Source organism: Protopterus annectens, chromosome 2.part0 (assembly GCF_019279795.1).
Source record: "Protopterus annectens isolate FY-2018-M chromosome 2.part0, PAN1.0, whole genome shotgun sequence".
NCBI classification, from domain to species: Eukaryota; Metazoa; Chordata; order Ceratodontiformes; family Protopteridae; genus Protopterus; species Protopterus annectens.
In genome coordinates, this window is record NC_056728.1 from 1,252,728,408 (window position 1) to 1,252,746,987 (window position 18,580).

The 18,580-nt window shown below is 45.4% G+C and overlaps 1 protein-coding gene across 3 annotated transcripts in view; it reads left to right on the forward strand.

Moving 5' to 3' along the window:
* FIP1L1 (factor interacting with PAPOLA and CPSF1) overlaps nt 1-18,580 on the forward strand; it is a gene marked incomplete in the record, with an annotated part of 1,650,449 nt that overhangs the window by 111,772 nt on the left and 1,520,097 nt on the right. For all 3 annotated transcript variants that reach the window (XM_044061425.1, XM_044061426.1, XM_044061427.1), the window contains 1 exon segment: nt 6,679-6,743. In XM_044061425.1, coding sequence (XP_043917360.1) covers nt 6,679-6,743 — 65 coding nt within the window.

The following is an 18,580-nucleotide window of genomic DNA, read 5'->3' on the forward strand; positions in this document are numbered from 1 at the left end:
AAAGCAAAAAGGCCTTGGGCTTCATGGCATCTTGCATACTACTAATACCATTTGCAAAGCTGCATATGAGGAAATTACAGTGGTACCTAAAAAGCGTATGGTCTCAACACAGCCACAGCTTGGACACAATATCTCTTTCCCTGCCTTCAACAAGAGTTTCTATGGTGGTCACAGGCATGTCACCTCAACAAGGGTCAGCCTTTCACCTTGCCCCCAGCCAGGCAAACTATGACAACAGATGCATCGGATTCATCGGACTATGCCTGGGGGGCACACATGGCAGGACAGTGCGTTCAAGGCATATGGACTGCAGATCAAAGGAATCTGTACATCAGTCGAAAAGAAATGCTAGCTTTACAGAATGCCCTGACAGCCTTCAAGGACCGCTTGCATCCAGGACAGCTTACAATAAGGACGGACAACACCACAGTAATGTGGTACATAAACAAACAAGGGGGTACACACTCCTACCCTCTATGCAGGCAAGCAATGACCTTGTGGAACACAGCACTGGCTTACCAAGTTCAGCTACAAGCTCAATTCCTGCCAGGAAAAAATAACGCATTGGCAGACTATCTCAGCAGAAACATCATGGATCCCCACAAGTGGAAACTGGATCCACAAGTATTTGCAATGATAACTCAAAAATGGGGCCACCCAGACATAGTTTTGGGGGCTGGCAAACAGGTCTATCAGCTAACAAAATTTTGTACAAGGACGCTTCACCATCAAGCTTGGAAAGTGGACGCACTCTCATTCAGTTGGAAAAGCCTGACAGTATATGCCTTCCGTCCATTACCCCTTCTCACAAAGGTGCTGCTGAATGTCAGGACGGAGAGACCCAGATTGATGCTCATAGCCCCAGACTGGCCACACCAGCACTGGTACCCACTACTAAGGAATATGGCCCAGGGGCCCACCTTGGATTTTACCACAAATTGCTCATTTGTTCACACAGCAAGACAATCAGATTCTACACAGCCAGCTCAAAACCTTAAATTCGGCTGCATGGCAAATCACCTAAGCAACCAGCCAGCTCCTCTTCCTGAAGCAATTATGGATGTTATTCTGGAAGCTAGGAGGCCCACCCAGCACCAGGAAGGCCTACTCGGACAAATGGAAAAGGTTTTGCGCCTGGAACCAAGCTAAAGGCCAAAATACCCTTCAGCCTCACATACCTCAGATTCTACAGTATTTAACTGAGATGTTGCACAAAGGACTTTCTTTTCCATCTATTAAAATCCACGCCTCGGCTATTTCAGCCCACTACAACAAGTATCCTCCCTTATTTTCACACTTGCTTCTTAGGCAGTTTCTCAGAGGAGCCAAAAACATCAGGCCCCCCAGGAGTGCACCTACAACCTGGGACCTCAACTTTGTTCTGGAAAAACTTGCGCTACCTCCTTTTGAACCAGCTTTCTCTGCTGACCTAAAGTTTATGTCATGGAAGACTTCCCTGCTGCTAGCAATAACTTCAGCCAGAAGAGTCTCAGAGCTTCAGGCACTAATGGCAGTGGAGCCTTTCCTCTTTTTCCATCAAGACAAAGTTTCTCTATGAAGTAATCCCTCCTTTATGCCTAAGGTGGTATCCAGTGTGGCTCTAAATCAAACCATTCACTTACCCACCTTCTTTCCAAATCCACAGAACAAAGGAGAAAGACTCCTGCACTCCTTGGACATTCATAGGCAACTATGTTACTACTTGTATAAAACTAAGGTTTTCAGAAAATCTGACCAGCTCTTTGTATCCTATGCTGCAGCTTCACAAGGGAAGGCTATATCAAAACAGACCATTTCCAAATGGATAGGACATTGCATTCGTTTTTGCTAAACCCATCATGGAAAACCACTTCCTGCTACCATAAGGCCCCACTCTACCAGGGCAGCAGCTACATCTACAGTCTTCCTCAGGGGGTGCCAACCAAGGATATTTTGGAAGCTGCAACTTGGAGTTCAGTGCACACCTTCACCAAACACTACCACTTACTACTTTACTCAAGGACTAGAGCTGGCTATGCCACTGCAGTTCTGCAGGGCCTTCTAGCCTCTTCTAACCCTGTTTGACTCCACCTCCCATCCTTAGCTTTGGGATTCTACCCTAGTGTGATGACTGCAGCAGGGTAACACGATGAACATAGTACAGTTTTGTACCTACCATAAATGTAGATATTCGAGTGTATACCCTGCTGCAGTCTTGGTTGCCCTCCCTCCCTCCATCCCCTCTGACCTAACTAAAACTTTACAATACCTTAAAACCTGATACTACCTTTGTGATGTGTTTGCTTATAGCTGGAGGGATGTTTTGTTTGTGCTAAACTTTTTAGATTGGAAATATTTACTGACCACCTTTTTGGGGGCACCTGACATCTGGGGCAAGAAAAACTGAAGAAAATGGCGTCGGATGCATCATAATATACCCCTGGCACACTGACGTCAGGGAAGAAGCGACAGCAACCGACGCCGGACCAAGACTTTGGAATTCAGGCCGACTGCGGGACCGCCTGACAACAGGATAACCCAAGTGTGATGACTGCAGCAGGGTATACACTCGAACATCTACATTTATGGTAGGTACAAAGCTGTACTTTCTCTGCACTTCCGTTTGGCTTATCTACTGTGCCCAGGGTATTCACAAAGTGTCTAGCTCCAGCCACTGCATTTTGCAGGCAGAAAAATATTCAAATATACCCATACTTGGACGATTGTCTGATTCAGGCAGAATGCCAGGAATTGCTATTGAAACATCTGGCATTTGTAAAGAAACTTCTAAACTCACTGGGATACAACATACATGAAAATAAATCCTAGTTCCCTGCCAACAAATTGTATTCCTGGGAACAAGCTTGAATACAACTTCCCAGATGGCTTTCCTCACTCCAGAGAACGAGTTTATTTAACAACCTACTTCAAGCTACTGGCCACAAAGACCCAGCTATCTGCAAGGAAAATTCTGCAAGCCCTGGGGTTCATGGCCTCTTTCATTCTACTAATTCCATATGCAAGACTGCATATGAGGAAACTGCAGTGGTATCTAAAAAGCCTATGGTGTCAACATTCTCAGGACCCGAAATCAATGTTTCCTATCATTCCTTGTATAAAGACAGAGTTCCTTTGGTGGGCAGAGGACTGCTACCACAACAAAGGGCTCCCTTTCACTCTACCCCTTTCTGCCCAAACCCTAACAACAGACGCATCAGACTATTGCATGGGGGGGCTTACTTGGCAGGGCAGTGCATTCAGGGCAAGTGGAACCCAAGACAGATGCAGCGGCATATCAACCAAAAAGAAATGTTAGCTGTACAGAATTCCCTGACCGCCTTCAAGGACCAAATTCTTTCAGGACAATTATTGGTAAAGACAGACAACACCACAGTTATGTGGTACATAAACAAGCAGGGAGGAACCCACTCGTACCCTCTCTGCAGATTAACCATGGCTCTGTGGAACACAGCCTTGAGCTACCAAGTGCACCTACAAGCTCAGTTCCTGCCAGGCAAGCTAAATTCACTGGCAGACAACCTAAGCAGAAACCTCATGGACCCACACAAATGGAAACTGGAGCCAAAAATATTCCACCTCTTGAGGAACAAATGGGGGACGCCAGAGATGGACCTGTTTGCCTCCCCTCAAAACTACCAATTGGACAAATTCTGCACAAGAACTTCCCACAGTCAAGCTTGAAAAATGGATGCCCTGTCCTTTACCTGGGAAAGCCTCTCCGTGTATGCCTTTCCCCCTCTGCCTCTCCTCTCGAAAGTTCTGCTAAAGATAAAACAGGACAAACCAAGGACAATACTGATTGCACCAGACTGGCCACGCCAGCACTGGTGCCCCCTCTTGCGCAGTATGACACTGCTGGAACCATGGCACCTGCCTCAGACCCCTTCCCTGGTGTCCCAGCAGGCGGGCCAGGTTCTTCACCCTCAGCTTCAAACCCTAAACCTTGCAGCCTGGTTAATTCCTTGAGCACTGCAATAGCATCCCTCAGTAAGCAGGTGCTAGATGTCATTCTGGAGGCCTAGTACTAGAAAATCCTATGCTGTAAAGTGGAAAAGATACTGTTCCTGGAGCCAGACTCTGGGGATGGGCACAATTGTGCCCAGCTTACCTGATATTCTTCAGTACGTAATAGAAATGCTCCACAAGGGCCTTTCCTTCTTGTCTATTAAAATTCATGCCTCTGCCATTTCAGCACATTGTAATACTGAACCTCCCCCCTTTTTTCACCCCCTGCTAAAGCAATTCCTCAGAGGGGCCAAAAATTTAAGACCCCCCCCAGGAGAGCCCCTACTCCAGCCTGGGACCTTAACTTTGTATTGGAAATGCTCACTCTCCTTCCTTTTGAGCCAGCTTCAACTGCAGAGTTTAAATTTCTCGCTTAAAAAACAGCCTTCCTTCTAGCCATCACCTCAGCAAGAAGAGTGTCCGAATTGCAGGCCCACGTGCAGTGGAGCCCTTCATTATCTTCCATGCAAACAGGGTTTTGCTCAGGACCAATCCTTCCTTTATGCCCAAGGTGGAGTCTAGTGTGGCCCTTAATCAGTCCATTTATTTGCCTACCTTTTTCCTGAATCCACAAAACATAGGAGAACGAATTCTGCACTCTTTGGATGTGCACAAACAACTTAGATTTTATTTGGACAGGAATAAGCCTTTCAGAAAATCTGAACAGCTGCTAGTTGGTTTTGCTGCTAGGGCAGAGGAGAAGGCCATTTCAAAGCAAGCCATTTCTAAGTGGATAGACCATTGCATTCATTTCTGCTGTAACCACCATGGAAAACCTACCCCACAGGGGATAAGATCACATTCCACCAGTGCTGCTTCTACCTCTACAGCCTTTCTCAGAGGTGTCTCTACCAGGGACATCCTAGAAGCTGCTACCTGGAGCTCTGTACATACCTTCACCAAACATTACCACATGCCTATTTTTTTGTAAATCCAGAGCTGGTTTTGCCACTGCAGTCTTACAGGGCTTAATAGCTGGCCCTAATGCTCTCTAACTTCCTCCTCCCTTCCTTAGCTTTGGGAATCAACCCAAATGTGATGACTGCAACAGTGAAACATGAAGAACATAGTACAGTTGTGTACACTTACCATAAATGTAGATGTTCGAGTGTATTCACTGTTGCAGTCCTGATTACCCTCGCTCCAGCCCTCTGACTTCTCTTGGCTCTACCTTTCCTTCTTGTTTGGTGTATTTAAGCTTTCTGGTGTATTTGCTTTTTGTTGGAGGGGTACCATAACATATAGTTGCTTCCCATTGTCAGGGCTCCTGACATCTGGGGCAAGAAAAACTGACGTAATGGCATTGACTACATGTTTTATACCCCTGATGTCATGGAAGGAGAGACCGCATCTGACGCAGGAATCCAAGACTTTGGTTTTCAGGCCGGCTGAGGGCTACCTGCAGGCAGATAACCCAAATGTGATGACTGCAACACTGAATACACTTGAACATCTGCATTTATGATGTGTACACAACTTTACTTTCTCCACTCTGCTGGCATGAAGCCTGTACTTAAGCTGTGATTGAATAGGATACTCAATGGCAAAGCTAGTTCTTCTTGGAGATGGTGCAGAATACAGCCTGGGATACTTTCTTGTCCCATGGAAGCTGTATTCTTTGCCTTGGATAGGGCCTTGTGAACACTTGCTTTATGGAGATGTGAGGTGCGGGACAAGTATCAAGTATGTTGAATGGGCCTTTGAAGGGGACAGGTTGGTGAAGTTTGCTCTGAACCTGTCTGCTAGCAGATTGGCCAAGTCGTCAGGATCAGTGTAAGTGATACCGTTAAGTACTAATTCAGAACAAACCTGGGCTTTGCCATGGAGGTTTCTGACTTAACTGAAGAAAGCTTTGTGGCTTCACTTTGTTTTGGAGACTAGTTTCGATTCATAATTGGCTTTGGATATTTTCACTGGTGATCTAATTTGCTTGTTGAGGCTAAGGAGAGAGTTTTTCCAATTTGGAATTTGTTCCTTTTTACTCTTGGATGACAGTTTCTTCCGTTTGTTGTAAAGGCTGTTGATAGAGGTTGTCCACCAGACAAATTTCTGTTTCCTTGAGGAGCAGGTTTTAGTTCTGTTGGGTATGGCCGAGTCCATGCAGTTGTGCAGATGCTTGTATACTGCATTGGTGTACTGTTCAGCATAGTTGTCAGCATTCTCTGAGGATGGTGGTGGTGTGAAGCTACTGATACCCTCACTTAGGAAGTTGTAGTCAGCTTTTGAGAAGTTTTTTAGCCTGGTTGGGTGGGGGTGGGGGGGATAGAAACTTCGAATGAGACATATTGATGCTCTGATCTCACCAGGGAAGAACATACTATGGGAGTGGTGCGGTGGTCGCCCATGTTAGTGAGAACCAAGTCCAGAATGTTATCACCCCTTGTGAGGTGGGGGATGAGATGCGCTGGTCTAGTGCGTTACACAACAATTCCTTGACTTCATCAAGTCTGAGTGCATTAGCGCAGGAATAGTTCACCTAGTCTATGGTGGGGTAGTTGAAGTCACCAAGGATTAGGGTGTTAGGGGGTACCTTGATGGAGTCAAGTAGGTCCAGGTGGGAGGAATGGGTGTCCTGTGTTTGTGTTCTAGCTGCTGGTAGCTTAGATTGAAAAATGACTGAAATTTGTTGGTTTCATTTTTCTGAAAACTCATTTTGTATCTGTTCTTTTGCAGAGGTTATGGGGTACCACCGGTAAACCTGAACATCAGGCCAACTGGAAGAGTTTATGGGGCAACAGGTAAGAGAGTTCTTGTTAACACTGGCAGTATTTGTACTTTAATATTTGTTTGTGTTCCTCTTTGTGATGGGTGCCAGTTTTTAAGAAGAGTGAGGAACAAGTCAAAATGAATACTGTGAATTCCATAATTGGATAATTTTCTGCATTCTATAAATGGCATTGAATTACAGTTTAGCATATAAAGTACAAAAGTCTGAGATGCACAGCATTGCAGTATACGTTAGTGTAGCATATAAATTGGAAGTTATACTTTTGTATAAATGTGGATGTTCATCTTAGATTCATTGGTTGACTCCTAACATTTGAGATGCTCTTTGGGGGGCGGGGGGACATGGCCAGCCTTACTTCAGGCTTTACAACCCTTCCAGGCATTTGGCAAATGAATTCCCATTAAGGCAAAAATACATTAGTGCTATAAAGCATATTTCAGCTGATGCCATCTTCAGATCTTTTGTGCCATGCATTATGCATAACCATATGTTTCACAGAGATCAGTCCATCTATGGGTCTGCTTTCAGCGGCTAGAGAAGAACCAACCCCCCTTTCATTTTTCTTCACCTGGTTTGTTTGGCTCAGTTTGATTCTGACTATGGTTGTGAAAATGAATATTGCTTTGTCAATTAAATATGTTGTTTATGGGGGAAACCTACCCCTTAAAGGATATCCTAGTTAGATGTCTGTTTTGCATTAGCCCAGAAAAGACCATGGAATCTGAAGTTAATCTTCATTCATTCCTTACTGATGGGTGTTGGTTCCATCCTCGGAACAGAGTCAGCCTTGTAACAAGCTTGTGCCAGCCAAAAAACTCTCGAGCTAAGCTTTTACACACAATGCCCTTCCCCCTGTTGCCTCAGATCTCGTTTGCCGTGTTGCCGTAAAGCCGTGTCAGGCCAGCTTTCAGCTTAAGTTACTTTGGAAATGTTTCAAACTACTTATCGTCCTTCTGATATTCTCTCTCTGTCTTATTATTTACCCACTGTCTGCCTATTAGTGTTTTATTGCTATTGTGTGCTTCTTACTGTTTTTTAGGTAGTCTTTAATACCATCATTGGTATAGGCCTTTCCCTTTACCCTTGAGGTAACTTCTCCCAAATACCATTGTTGGTATTTCCCTTCCCCTTCTTACTTTTCTTCCTTTTCTTTCAAAAAAAAAATTGTCTTGTTAAAACTACCTGGTTTGCGGTTTACTATTTTTTTCTGTGATAGCTGCTTAGTTTACTATGTTGGAAAAGAAAGGAGCTTCTGGCTTTAAACAATACGACCAGTGCTGCTGCAAAATGCTGAACTCAGACACCCATGGCTCCTGTGTGTACTGTCTGGGTGTACCTCATCTGTCGCTTCAACCTCCTTTTTCAGTTTGCAAAGGGTTTAGCTCCCGAACCCTTAATGAAAGAAAAAATAAGTTAATTCTGAAGGGTCTCCTTAAGACACCCTTCTCAGAGGCTATCTCTGGGTCTGAAGGCTCATCCCCTCCCAGTAAAGAACACAGAAGACCACATTCAGTTCCTTCATCATCCTCAGGTGACAGAAAGCAGGAACCGAAACCAAAAATAAAGAAATTGACTACTACAAGACCAAGACTGACTTCCACGGCTTCCTCTGTGGTACAGACTACGGTGCCGTCATCAAAATCTGTATCTTCAGCGCCAGTTTTGGCACCGATGATTACGTTCTCTGAACCGACCTTACTAAAACCAGTCTTGGCTACCCTGGTGCCATCTTCTTTATCCTCAGCCTAGGTACTGTCCTCGACACCGGCCTTGACCATGGCTCCAAGCCTGCCTGTAATTGTTATTCCAGGATTTCCCACACCAGATACACCTTTCATACAAGTGTCCACCCAAGAGACTTTGGTGCCAATGGACCACTCAGCCAGGACCCGATATTCATCCACGGTGGATCCCTTTTTTTGGGCAGCAATTTAGCCCCTTCTTGGAAAGACCTGACTCCCCATTGTCGATATCGACTAGATCGACCAGGAGCCTTTCGAAATTGTATGTGGTGTGTCTTGTGGATCATTTGCTGATGGCGAGGGGGGATTACTACACCTTCCAAAACTCTCCTCCCTGTAGGAGTTGAGTCTTTCTCCATGGACTCAAACATATTCTCCTGCTTTGACATTGGTGCAGGTATCGAAGCCCCTGGAACCGATGACCTCTAAGGCTACAATCGCCTTGGTTCCACTCGTGGATCTCACCATGGTTCTGGAGCCGACGCTTTGGCCTTCGGTTCATTGAGAACTGAGCCTTTCTCAGGATCGCGACTGGACCATGGGTTCTGCGGTTCCTAGCACGGCACTGATTTTTTTTTCTACAGTGCCATCTATGGTTCCAGCAGTTCCTTTGGTACAGAGTCCTCTTGAGACTCCTTCCTTGACAGCTGGTCCATTAGAATGGGGTGTGACCCCAGTCCTGAGGTTGTTGTTTTCGATTCCGGGCTCCCATCCCTCTTCGGATGGACCGGCTTTCCAGGCGATGGAGATGGCCCTTGCCTCTGTAGGCAAACTGCTGGCATCAGAGTTTATGTCTTTCCTTTGAACTGCAGCTGACTCAAGCCATTGCTTCGGGACGTCGAGCACAAGAGCCTCAGGATACCCTACTGCAGGGTGCCCCTTCTTTGGAGTCCTCTTCAGAAGCTCCAGCTGAAGAGGTACCACGTAAGAGGCTGCGCAAGAGGAAGCACGTAGACTCACCTGAGGAGTTTCACAGAGGACACAGACTTCGATGAAGGGGTGGAGTCCCCATGGTCACCCCCTGATGTCCTTGTTTGGAGACATCCTTGAAATACTGAAACAGAGGGGAGACTGGAAGCCCACCAATCCCTCCTCTGAGGAGTCAGGGTTCCTGCAGGCTTTTCATGTTCGACCCTCCACCTCCTGGGTGGCCCCGCCTGCAGTTGAGGTGGTTGAACTCATCGTGCAGCGAGCATGGAAGAGTCCTGATAACATTGAACCAATCCCACGGAGGCCGGACAAAATTTTATCTCCTCCTGAACAGCACCTACATTGGTCCAAGGGCCATCAGTAGACACGAAGCTGGTGCGGCCACAAAAAAGGAACTGGCCGAGGAGAGACAAACTGTCCACCCCCCAAATAGGGAATCTCTGGCGATGGACAGGCTAGGGAAGTGAGTCTTTGCATCATTGGCCTTTGCTGTTAGGTCTTTGAATTATTTGCACACTTCACCAGGCTTCAGAGACACCTAGTCAATGAACTCTCCGAAACCTTATTGGGAGCGGTCTCTGACGAGGTCCGAGGCAAAATTGCCTCACGGCTAGCTACCCTGGAATCTATTTCCAGCTCCTCCATGCGTCTAATTTCTCACGCCACTGAAGGAGCAGCCAGAGAGGCGGGTTCAGGTGTTGTCATGAGATGTCACGCCTGGATATGCCTTTGTGACTTTGTTGACCCTTTAAATCTTCCTTCCTTAACTCTCCAGTAGAAGCCCTCTCCCTTTTCAGCCTGAAAATGAAAGACACATTGGCTAAGTGTGAAAACGGCAAGACCCCTGTCTGCCGTGGGCGTACGTTTTTCCACCCCTCAACAGCCATACTTTAGGAACCAGAGGCGTGGAAAGATGTGGCACAAAAAATCTCAGGGTCCTTTCCATGACAAGCATGAGTTTACTCCCCTGGGCAGAGGGGGTAACTCATCCAAAAGACTCCCCTACAAGGGCAAGAGGGGTCAGCGTAACCAGGGTTCCAGAGAGTCGTTCTCTGGACAACCCTAGCAACAGTCTTGAGGAGCGACCTGATCGCTTTTCTCTGGAAGCAGTTGGGGACCTTTTTCCTTGCACCGTTCTGCCTGGCTAACGAAACAGATTTATGGGTGCAACGGATCATAACCAGAGGATACCGTGTCCCGTTCAATCTCTACCCAAATTCACCAAGTCGAATTCCCAATGTTCACCCAGTCAAAGGGAAATGGCAGCACTAGAAATTAAAAAGCTGCTTCAAAAAAGTCATCCAGACAGTACCACCAGACCAGATAGGATCCGGATTCTACTCAAGATTCTTTTTATTGCCAAAAAAGACTGGGGACTGGAGACCAATTCTTGATCTCAGCATCCTGAACAAATTTATCAAACAAGAAATTCCGGATGGTCATGGTTCAATCTGTCCTTCCATTCTTTGAGAAAGACGACTGGATGTGCTCAATAGATCTTCAGGATGCATATTACCACATAAAAATGGGCAAATGCTCCAGCTGATTTCTTCGCTTCTGGCTAGGAGCCAATCATTTCCAATTCAGTGTGCTGCCTTTTGGACTCTCTCTACAGCCTCCAATGTGTTCACCAAGTGCATGGCAGTCGTAACATCTCACATGAGACTACAAGGATTACAAGCAAGCATTTCAATCCTCCCTTCCATTAGGGACAGTTGCTATTCAATCAGACAACATGTCAGTAGTCTGGTACATCAACAAACAAGGGGGGAACCAAGTTCTACCTGTTGTGCCGAGAAGCCATGAGAATTTGGCAATGGTCGATAGCTTCCAAGTGCTTTCTGATTGCAGTGCATATTCTCAGGAGTTCCACCGTGATTCTGGACAAACTGAGCATATGTATCCTGCTGCCTTACGAGTGTCCCTCAGTCTTGTTATTGAGGTGAAGATTTTCAACCACTGAGGCCAGCCTTGCTGCCATCTGTTCGCCTCTCCAGCAAACCACAAATGCAGCAGCTACTTGCACTAATCCCCTTGCAGGGAGAGTCCCCGAGGGATGCTCTGATTCATGATTGGCCCACGGGACTTCTGTATGCTTTTCCTGATTCCTCAAGTTCTAAAGAAAGCCCTTCATCTGAGAAGCAGAATAATCCTCGACAAATTTCCCTTCCTCTGGCTTCACCTAATATATCAACCTTGGATTCTGGATCCAACTCCAGAATTAATCTCGTACCCACAAGGGTTGACTCACCCAAACATATCCAGTCTCAAGCTGAGATCTTGGTTTCTTCACTTCCGGTAATCGCCAGGCAAAATAACTTTACCTCCCCAGTGCGTGATATCCTTCTGGCTTCACATAAACTATCCACTAGGAAAATCTATCACAGTAAGTGGAACAGGTTCCTTATTTGGTCACGTCACAGACAAATAGACCTTTGCTCAACTCCTGTTACTGTAATTTTGGATCATCTATCAAGCCTTCTTCATGCAGGAGCAGCAGTCTCAACAATTCCAGTACACTTAGCTGCTATTTCAAACTTCCATAATGGTTTTCAAGACTCATCGCTAATCTCCCATTGTCTCTGTAAAACTTTCGTAAAAGGGGTCTTGCATATCAGACCCCCCCCCCTTCCATCGAACCTTGGAATTTAACACTAGTACTGCAATCCCTGACATGATCGCCCTTTGAACCTGCTTCTATTTGCGACCTAAAGTTCCTGTCCTGGAAATCACTATTTTTGGTAGCTGTCACATCAGCCAGATGCATTTCACAACATCAGGCTTTATGCATTAAACGCCCTTACATGGTATTCCATAAAGACAGAGCATCACTTCAGACTAATCCTTCCTTTCTGCCCAAGGTTATTTCAGAATTGACAGTTAATCAAGCAATTGACCTACCAGTCTTTTTCCCCCAACTACTCAAAGAATAATACTGTCTTCATTTGCTGGATGTAGATAGACAGTTATGCTTTTACCTGAACAGAACAAAGTCAGTACGTAAATCAGGCCAGCTATTTGTGTCATATTCAGACCCAAAATTAGGAAATCCAGTCCCCAAAGTAACCTTGTCAAGTGGTTGAGAAACTGTATATCTTTGATTTACCAACTGAGTAAAACTTCTCTACTATGCAGAGTCAGAGTACATTCCACCAGGTCACTAGCAGTTTCTGTTGCTTTTCATGCAAAAGCTTCATTAAATGATATTTGTGCAGCTGCAACTTGGGCTACCCCTCATACTTAGATTTGGCCTCCAGGGGAAGAGCATCCTTTGGTTCAATGGTACTCAGGAATATCCTTCCATAAGGGCCTCCCAGGACTAAAGGTAGCTAGGGACTCTGTCCCATCAGTAAGGAATAACTAAAGATTAACAATATCAGATAAAGAAGTTATGTGCTTACCATAACGTTCCATCTATGTTGTTCATCTTCATTCATTCATTTCATCCCTCCCACCTTCTCCCTCCAGAGGCTCCTGGGGGATCAGATTGGATCCTACTCCTACGTTAGGGTTTCTGCTTAGAGAAAGTCTCTGCTTTACTTATAATGGGCAAACTCGATCTGAGGAAATGGGGAAGGGGCATTGTGGGGGTAGAAGCTTAGTTCGAGAGTTTTCTGGCTGGCACAAGCTTGTTACAAGGCCAACTCTGTTCCAAGGACAGAACAGAACACCCATCAGTAATGAATGAATGAAGATGGAACGTTTTGGTAAGAACATAACTTCTTTTTATTGTCCTCATTCTGCTTCCCTGACGACAATCCAGAAAAGTTGTCAAGTCTCTCTAAGATTTTGCACCCAAACAAAAGTGGGGGTGCTGCATGTCTGAGTCTGTACTGATGTAGTGTCAGCCAGGACCTCCTGGAGCCTACTGCCAAAGAAAAGAAAAAAGCGGAGTGAGAAATGTCAGGAGATGGATTTCTCATACGACTTGTTTTCTTTGGTCCAGTAGCCTTGCCCAAGGAGACCCACTTTTGCAGGCCTCCACTTGCAAAATCCATTTTGTCTGAAGCGTGTGGCTCAGCAGCTCTTGGTGTCTATGCCTTTGGTTTTTCGCACACCTTCCTGGACTGATGTATCCAATATGCCTCCTGAAACTGAGAGTTATTTGGTTTTGGAGAACTAAGTTGTGATTTCAGTAGGTAAAGCCAGGATCCTTAGAATCTTAGTACACAAGGAGGTTACCCAGAAATGCATTGACATTTATTCTCCTGCCAGCGAACTGAGGCCTCTTGAGCAGTTGTTCCCAAAACCACAGGGCACAGAGTACTGGAACACAAACATGCGCTTACCCCCTTGCCTTAGCCTAGGTCAGGCAGCCTGTTCCTGTGCCACTTCCTGGACTTCTGCTCACTGCCTAGTCCATCTGGCTGAGGTCTTCGTATAATTTTTGAAGACTGACAGGGCAAGACTTGGTCACTCAAGAGGTGTCTGGTGGCTCCTTTAAAAAAAAAAAAAAAAAAAGAGGATGATGGTTGGATGCTCCACAGGAGAACTCCAATTCTCATGCCTCAGAAGCACATGAAGTGGTATATGTGGGCCAGATCCCATCTGTTAAAGTCTTTGACTTGGAGCCTGAGTGGCTGACTTTCTTGTCCCTGCTCCTAGGAAGCCTGAATATGCCTACACTTCACAGTTGCATAGGTATGTACTAGGCTAATGACCATCAGAACCTTCATAAGCCTAGCCATTCAGTCCAGCCCATTTGTGTCCGTATGTGTCATGGGTGTTTATTAGGAGGTGGTATGTTAGCTAGGAAGTTTCTAGAGGTTATGTGGGGAGGAGCTATGCTAGTTTGGGCATTATTGTCTGCCTGTGTCCATCAGACCTGGGGTAAATTTCTGATTTATCATTCATTGGTCAAGGTTATGTTTAAATAGGGTTAGGGATGGGCTGTGCTCCCTCATGGATAGGGAGTCTCTTCCAGAGCATGGGGATCCTCTGTGATAAGGATTCCTCTAACCACATCTGTTGAAACCCTTTCACTGATCCAGATGTGGTGATCCTGAATCCCGATATAGCACCCGACTGAAATGGGGAAAAGGTTATTCTTCAGAGACTTAAACTGCCAGTACCACATGTTTTCCTTGGAGCAGTCTGCTGGAAAAGATGAGGGCTGGGTCAGTGGCAATGCAGGTTAAAGATCTGAAACAAGAAATGTTGGACTAGTGTGACCTCTCGATTTCATGTTGCCAAGAACTCCATAAAATGTGGCTTTGATGTTGTGAAACCCTAATGCAGGGCAGCAGCAACAGGTTCTGTGGTACAGAGACGCGCGTGAGTGAGGACCATATCCCTTCCAGAAAGTGTGAATACAAGTCTTAAATACTCCACTGAGTAAGGATCTTTTCTTTGAGCACCCGGCTCAGGAATGATGCAGAAACTGTAGGAGAGGGAGACTTATCAGTCTGTAAGACAACTTTCAGGATCAAGTTTGAGTTACAGCATTAATTTCCCTGCAAAACCTGAAACTGTCACCCTAAACAGGAAAATGCTGGGCTTTGCAAAGAGGGAAAAGCATAGAAAAGAAAGCAACACGCCAAGATGAACCTGAGGCCCCCAGGGGTGAAGCAGCCATAAAGACTGCCCATGACTCAGCCAGGCTGTTCCCTCCCACCCCTACCCATCTCAGCCTCCCCACCAGCTCCGTTTCCTGTCCCCTCCCCTCCCCTCACAGAAGGTTAGAGGACACTTGTCCTTCTTTCCAAGAAATTGGGAAAGAACCATCCAAAACTGATGGCTGCTACATATAATCCAAAGAGGCTACAAATTGCAGATCTTGTTTCATCCTGGCCGTCCAGTTATAATTTTGGGAATATAGCTGCTCATTGGCTCGGATCTGTCCATCTCATTAGTGTTCTGGGCCTTCAGCACCTTTAGAAAACTCCCATAATGCAACTATCCTAACTCTCCTCCCAGATCTCATTAACCTCATTTGAGTTTGAATGGCTCTTCGACTGTGCCACTATAAGTGCTCCTTGTGTCATATATTTATATTCTGCAGTACTACTTATGGAGTAAATTGTCACTTTCTTTCTTCTGATCATATATGCATACTTCTTTGTTTTAAAAATAATCTTTATTAAGGTCTTTGTCATTTAGTTGGGGAAACCTAATAATCCTTCTTAAAAAGTTGTATAGTTGTTTGTAATTTCCTCATGTATTGTACTAGTCTTTTCTGGCAGTTGTTTTACATAATATTAACATCTCACTTTTACAGGGATGTTTTGTGATAATTTAGAGACTAGTCTGCCTGTTTTAGTTTAGGGTATCACTGTCTTTTTTGATATACTTTTATTCCAGTGTTGCAGAATTCTACATATGGGTTTACTCCTCTTGTCTCGCATATGTACGGCCAGTATACAAAAGTTTTCAGTCCCTCTGAGGCGCATGGGGTGTCTGACATGGCTGAGGGAAATGTGGGCCATAAAAGTGACGTCTGCATGCACCAGCCCTCAGAACTTCTCAGCTGCCAGTCGTACGCTAGATGATGTTCGTGTTTCACTGTTGCAGTCATTATTCTAGGGTTATCCTGCTGGCAGGCTACCTGCAGTCGGCCTGAATTCCAAAGTCTTGGTCCGGCGTCGGTTGCTGTCGCCTCTTCCCTGACGTCAGTGCGCCAGGGGTATAAAAGATGCAGCCGACACCATTTTCTTCAGTCTTTCTTGCTGCGCGGTGCCCGAAGCAAAAGCAGTTTGCAAGTGCCGGTCGGCCGACTCCTGAGATTTTCAAAATTGAATTTTAGATCTGAAGTCTTCATTAAAGCTAAGTACCTCATTGGGGAAACTTTTTTCTTGCTCCAGACCGATGTCAGAAAAAGTTAACAATTTTATTTCTTGTGGGAAGCAAATACCTCATAAGGATTTTCATTCTTACTGTATTCCTTGCCTAGGCCCTGATCATGACGTTGCTAGCTGTCGGTTTTGTGCTAGATTTAACCAATGCACTATTAAGCGTCTGTACGATTTTGCCTTTCATTACTTTGGCCGAAGGTTTAATTATATAATGCCGTCGGTACAGCCGATGACCGGAGTTTATAAAAAGTGCAAGGAAAAGGAAAAGACAGGCATCTGAGGTCCAAAACTGACGACGAGGCCCCCGCTAGGCCAGTTGCCGGTTCTCAGTGAGGCACTTTCGCAGCCCCTGACGCCCGCTACCTCAGAGCCACAGGCCACTTCCGACTCCCACATGGAGCAGACTAGGCTTCTGGATACTCAAGGTATTGGACTCACGGAAACTATTTCCTCAGATGGGTCCGGAGCCGCTGAGCAGGCATCTGCTTCTGAGGGTGTTTTCAGACCTATACAATTCTATGTCAAGCCAACCTCAGCTTCAAAGATAAAGACTAAAACAGCTCTAAAGACAAAGAAACAAGTACAGCATTCTCCTGGACAGACTTCCATGCCTAATGAAACAGATGCTTAAAATGGCCGAAGACCTAATTACTTTGATCAGGGGTTCCCATCCCCCTCGTGATAAGAGGCTTAGGCAAGAGACAGAATATGACTCTTCTGATCAGGTTTCAATTTCCTCTGATTCCTCTTCTGAACAGGGATGCTCTTTTCCTCCCTATGCGGATTCTGATAATGAAGAATCTATTCCTTCAGCCTCTCCTCCTGAGGATTATTCTTTTGGGGAAACCCTGCATACCATGAGGGAGCATTTTCACTGGGAGAGCCAAGATTACTCAGAATCTAAGAAAAGGCTCAGAGACTTTCTTTTACTACCTCAGCACAGACCTCTTGCTATTCCACCTGTTCTAGACATTGTAGATTATGTATTTTCAGAGTCCGGCCTGTCTCCTGACTCTTTACCCCCCTGCACCTGCTAAGCCAGACAGATACTACAGGGTTCCAGACTCTCATAAATTTCTATATAAAAACCCTGCTGCTGACCCAGAAACTATTTCTCAGGGTCCCAAAGGGGTCAAGGCTTCCACTGCAAAAAACCCTGTCCCCTCTGATAGGGATTCTAGGGCACTGGACAGATGGGGGAAAGAAGTTTACACTTCTGCTACCTTGGCTGTAAGGGCTTTAAATTGTCAGTTTCATATGCTTAAATATCAGCAATACTTAAACAGAAAATGTTGACAAATTCTGAATGCTCTGATAACAAGGAAATGCATGATTTATTGCTTGCAGCTGAACAAGTGGAAAGCATACTTTGCAATGTGGTTTTGATTCACTGGAGGCCTCTTGCAGGGCTGCTGTTACAGGTTCTGTCATTAGAAGGCATGCTTGGTTAAAGGAACAGAATCTGCCTGATCATGTTAAAGCAAAATTATTGGATGCTCCATTACAGCATGATACTTTGTTTGTTGTTAAGGCAGAAGAGGTGTTGAAGAAAATGGAGGATAAAGCGAAAACCATGCAGACAGTTAAGGATTTCCTACAGGTACAGCCACCCAGATTTAGCAGGTACTGGCCTACAAAGAATTGGTCCTTTCCAGTGTCAGACAGACCACAAAGAGGCAGATACAGACGCCCCAGAGGCAGATCCCAGCTCCAAGGCTCATACAGGCCATGCTTGGATAGCTAGTTATACTCCTGACATAGTTACCCTAACTGAAACATGGTTAAAACCACACCATCTGGACAGTGAAATCATCCCTCCTGGCTATAATATCCTCCAGTTGTCTCTCCCAAATCAGTCCCACACTAGACTTACCCTCCTCACTAGCTGAACTCCTACTGACCAACTTCAAACTTAAGTTTCAACACCCATAACTGTCGCAGCAATCTATATTCCCCCTGGTGATAAGATTAACATACTTGAGAACATCCTATCTCACCTCTCACATACCATCCACAATGAAATAATTATACTGGGAGATGTAAATATTGGTTGGCTTACAATACAAGCTCCCAACACTACTACCTGTATAAACCTACATGTGTTTGAGCAGCTAATCACAACCCCAACCTACATTAATAAATCTCACCTACCTAGCTCTCTTCTTGACTGGATATTGGTCTCCCACCCTTAAAACTGTCATAACTCCCAAACCCTTCCAAATGCCCTCAGCGGCCACTGCCCTATAACAGTTACCAGACATACTCCCCACCTTACCAAACCTAACAAATTTATTACCACCCGCTCACTTTCTCATTTCTGTCCTAAATCCTTTATTCACCAGCTCACCAAAATTAACTGGTCTTACCTCACCACTCTTCCTTTA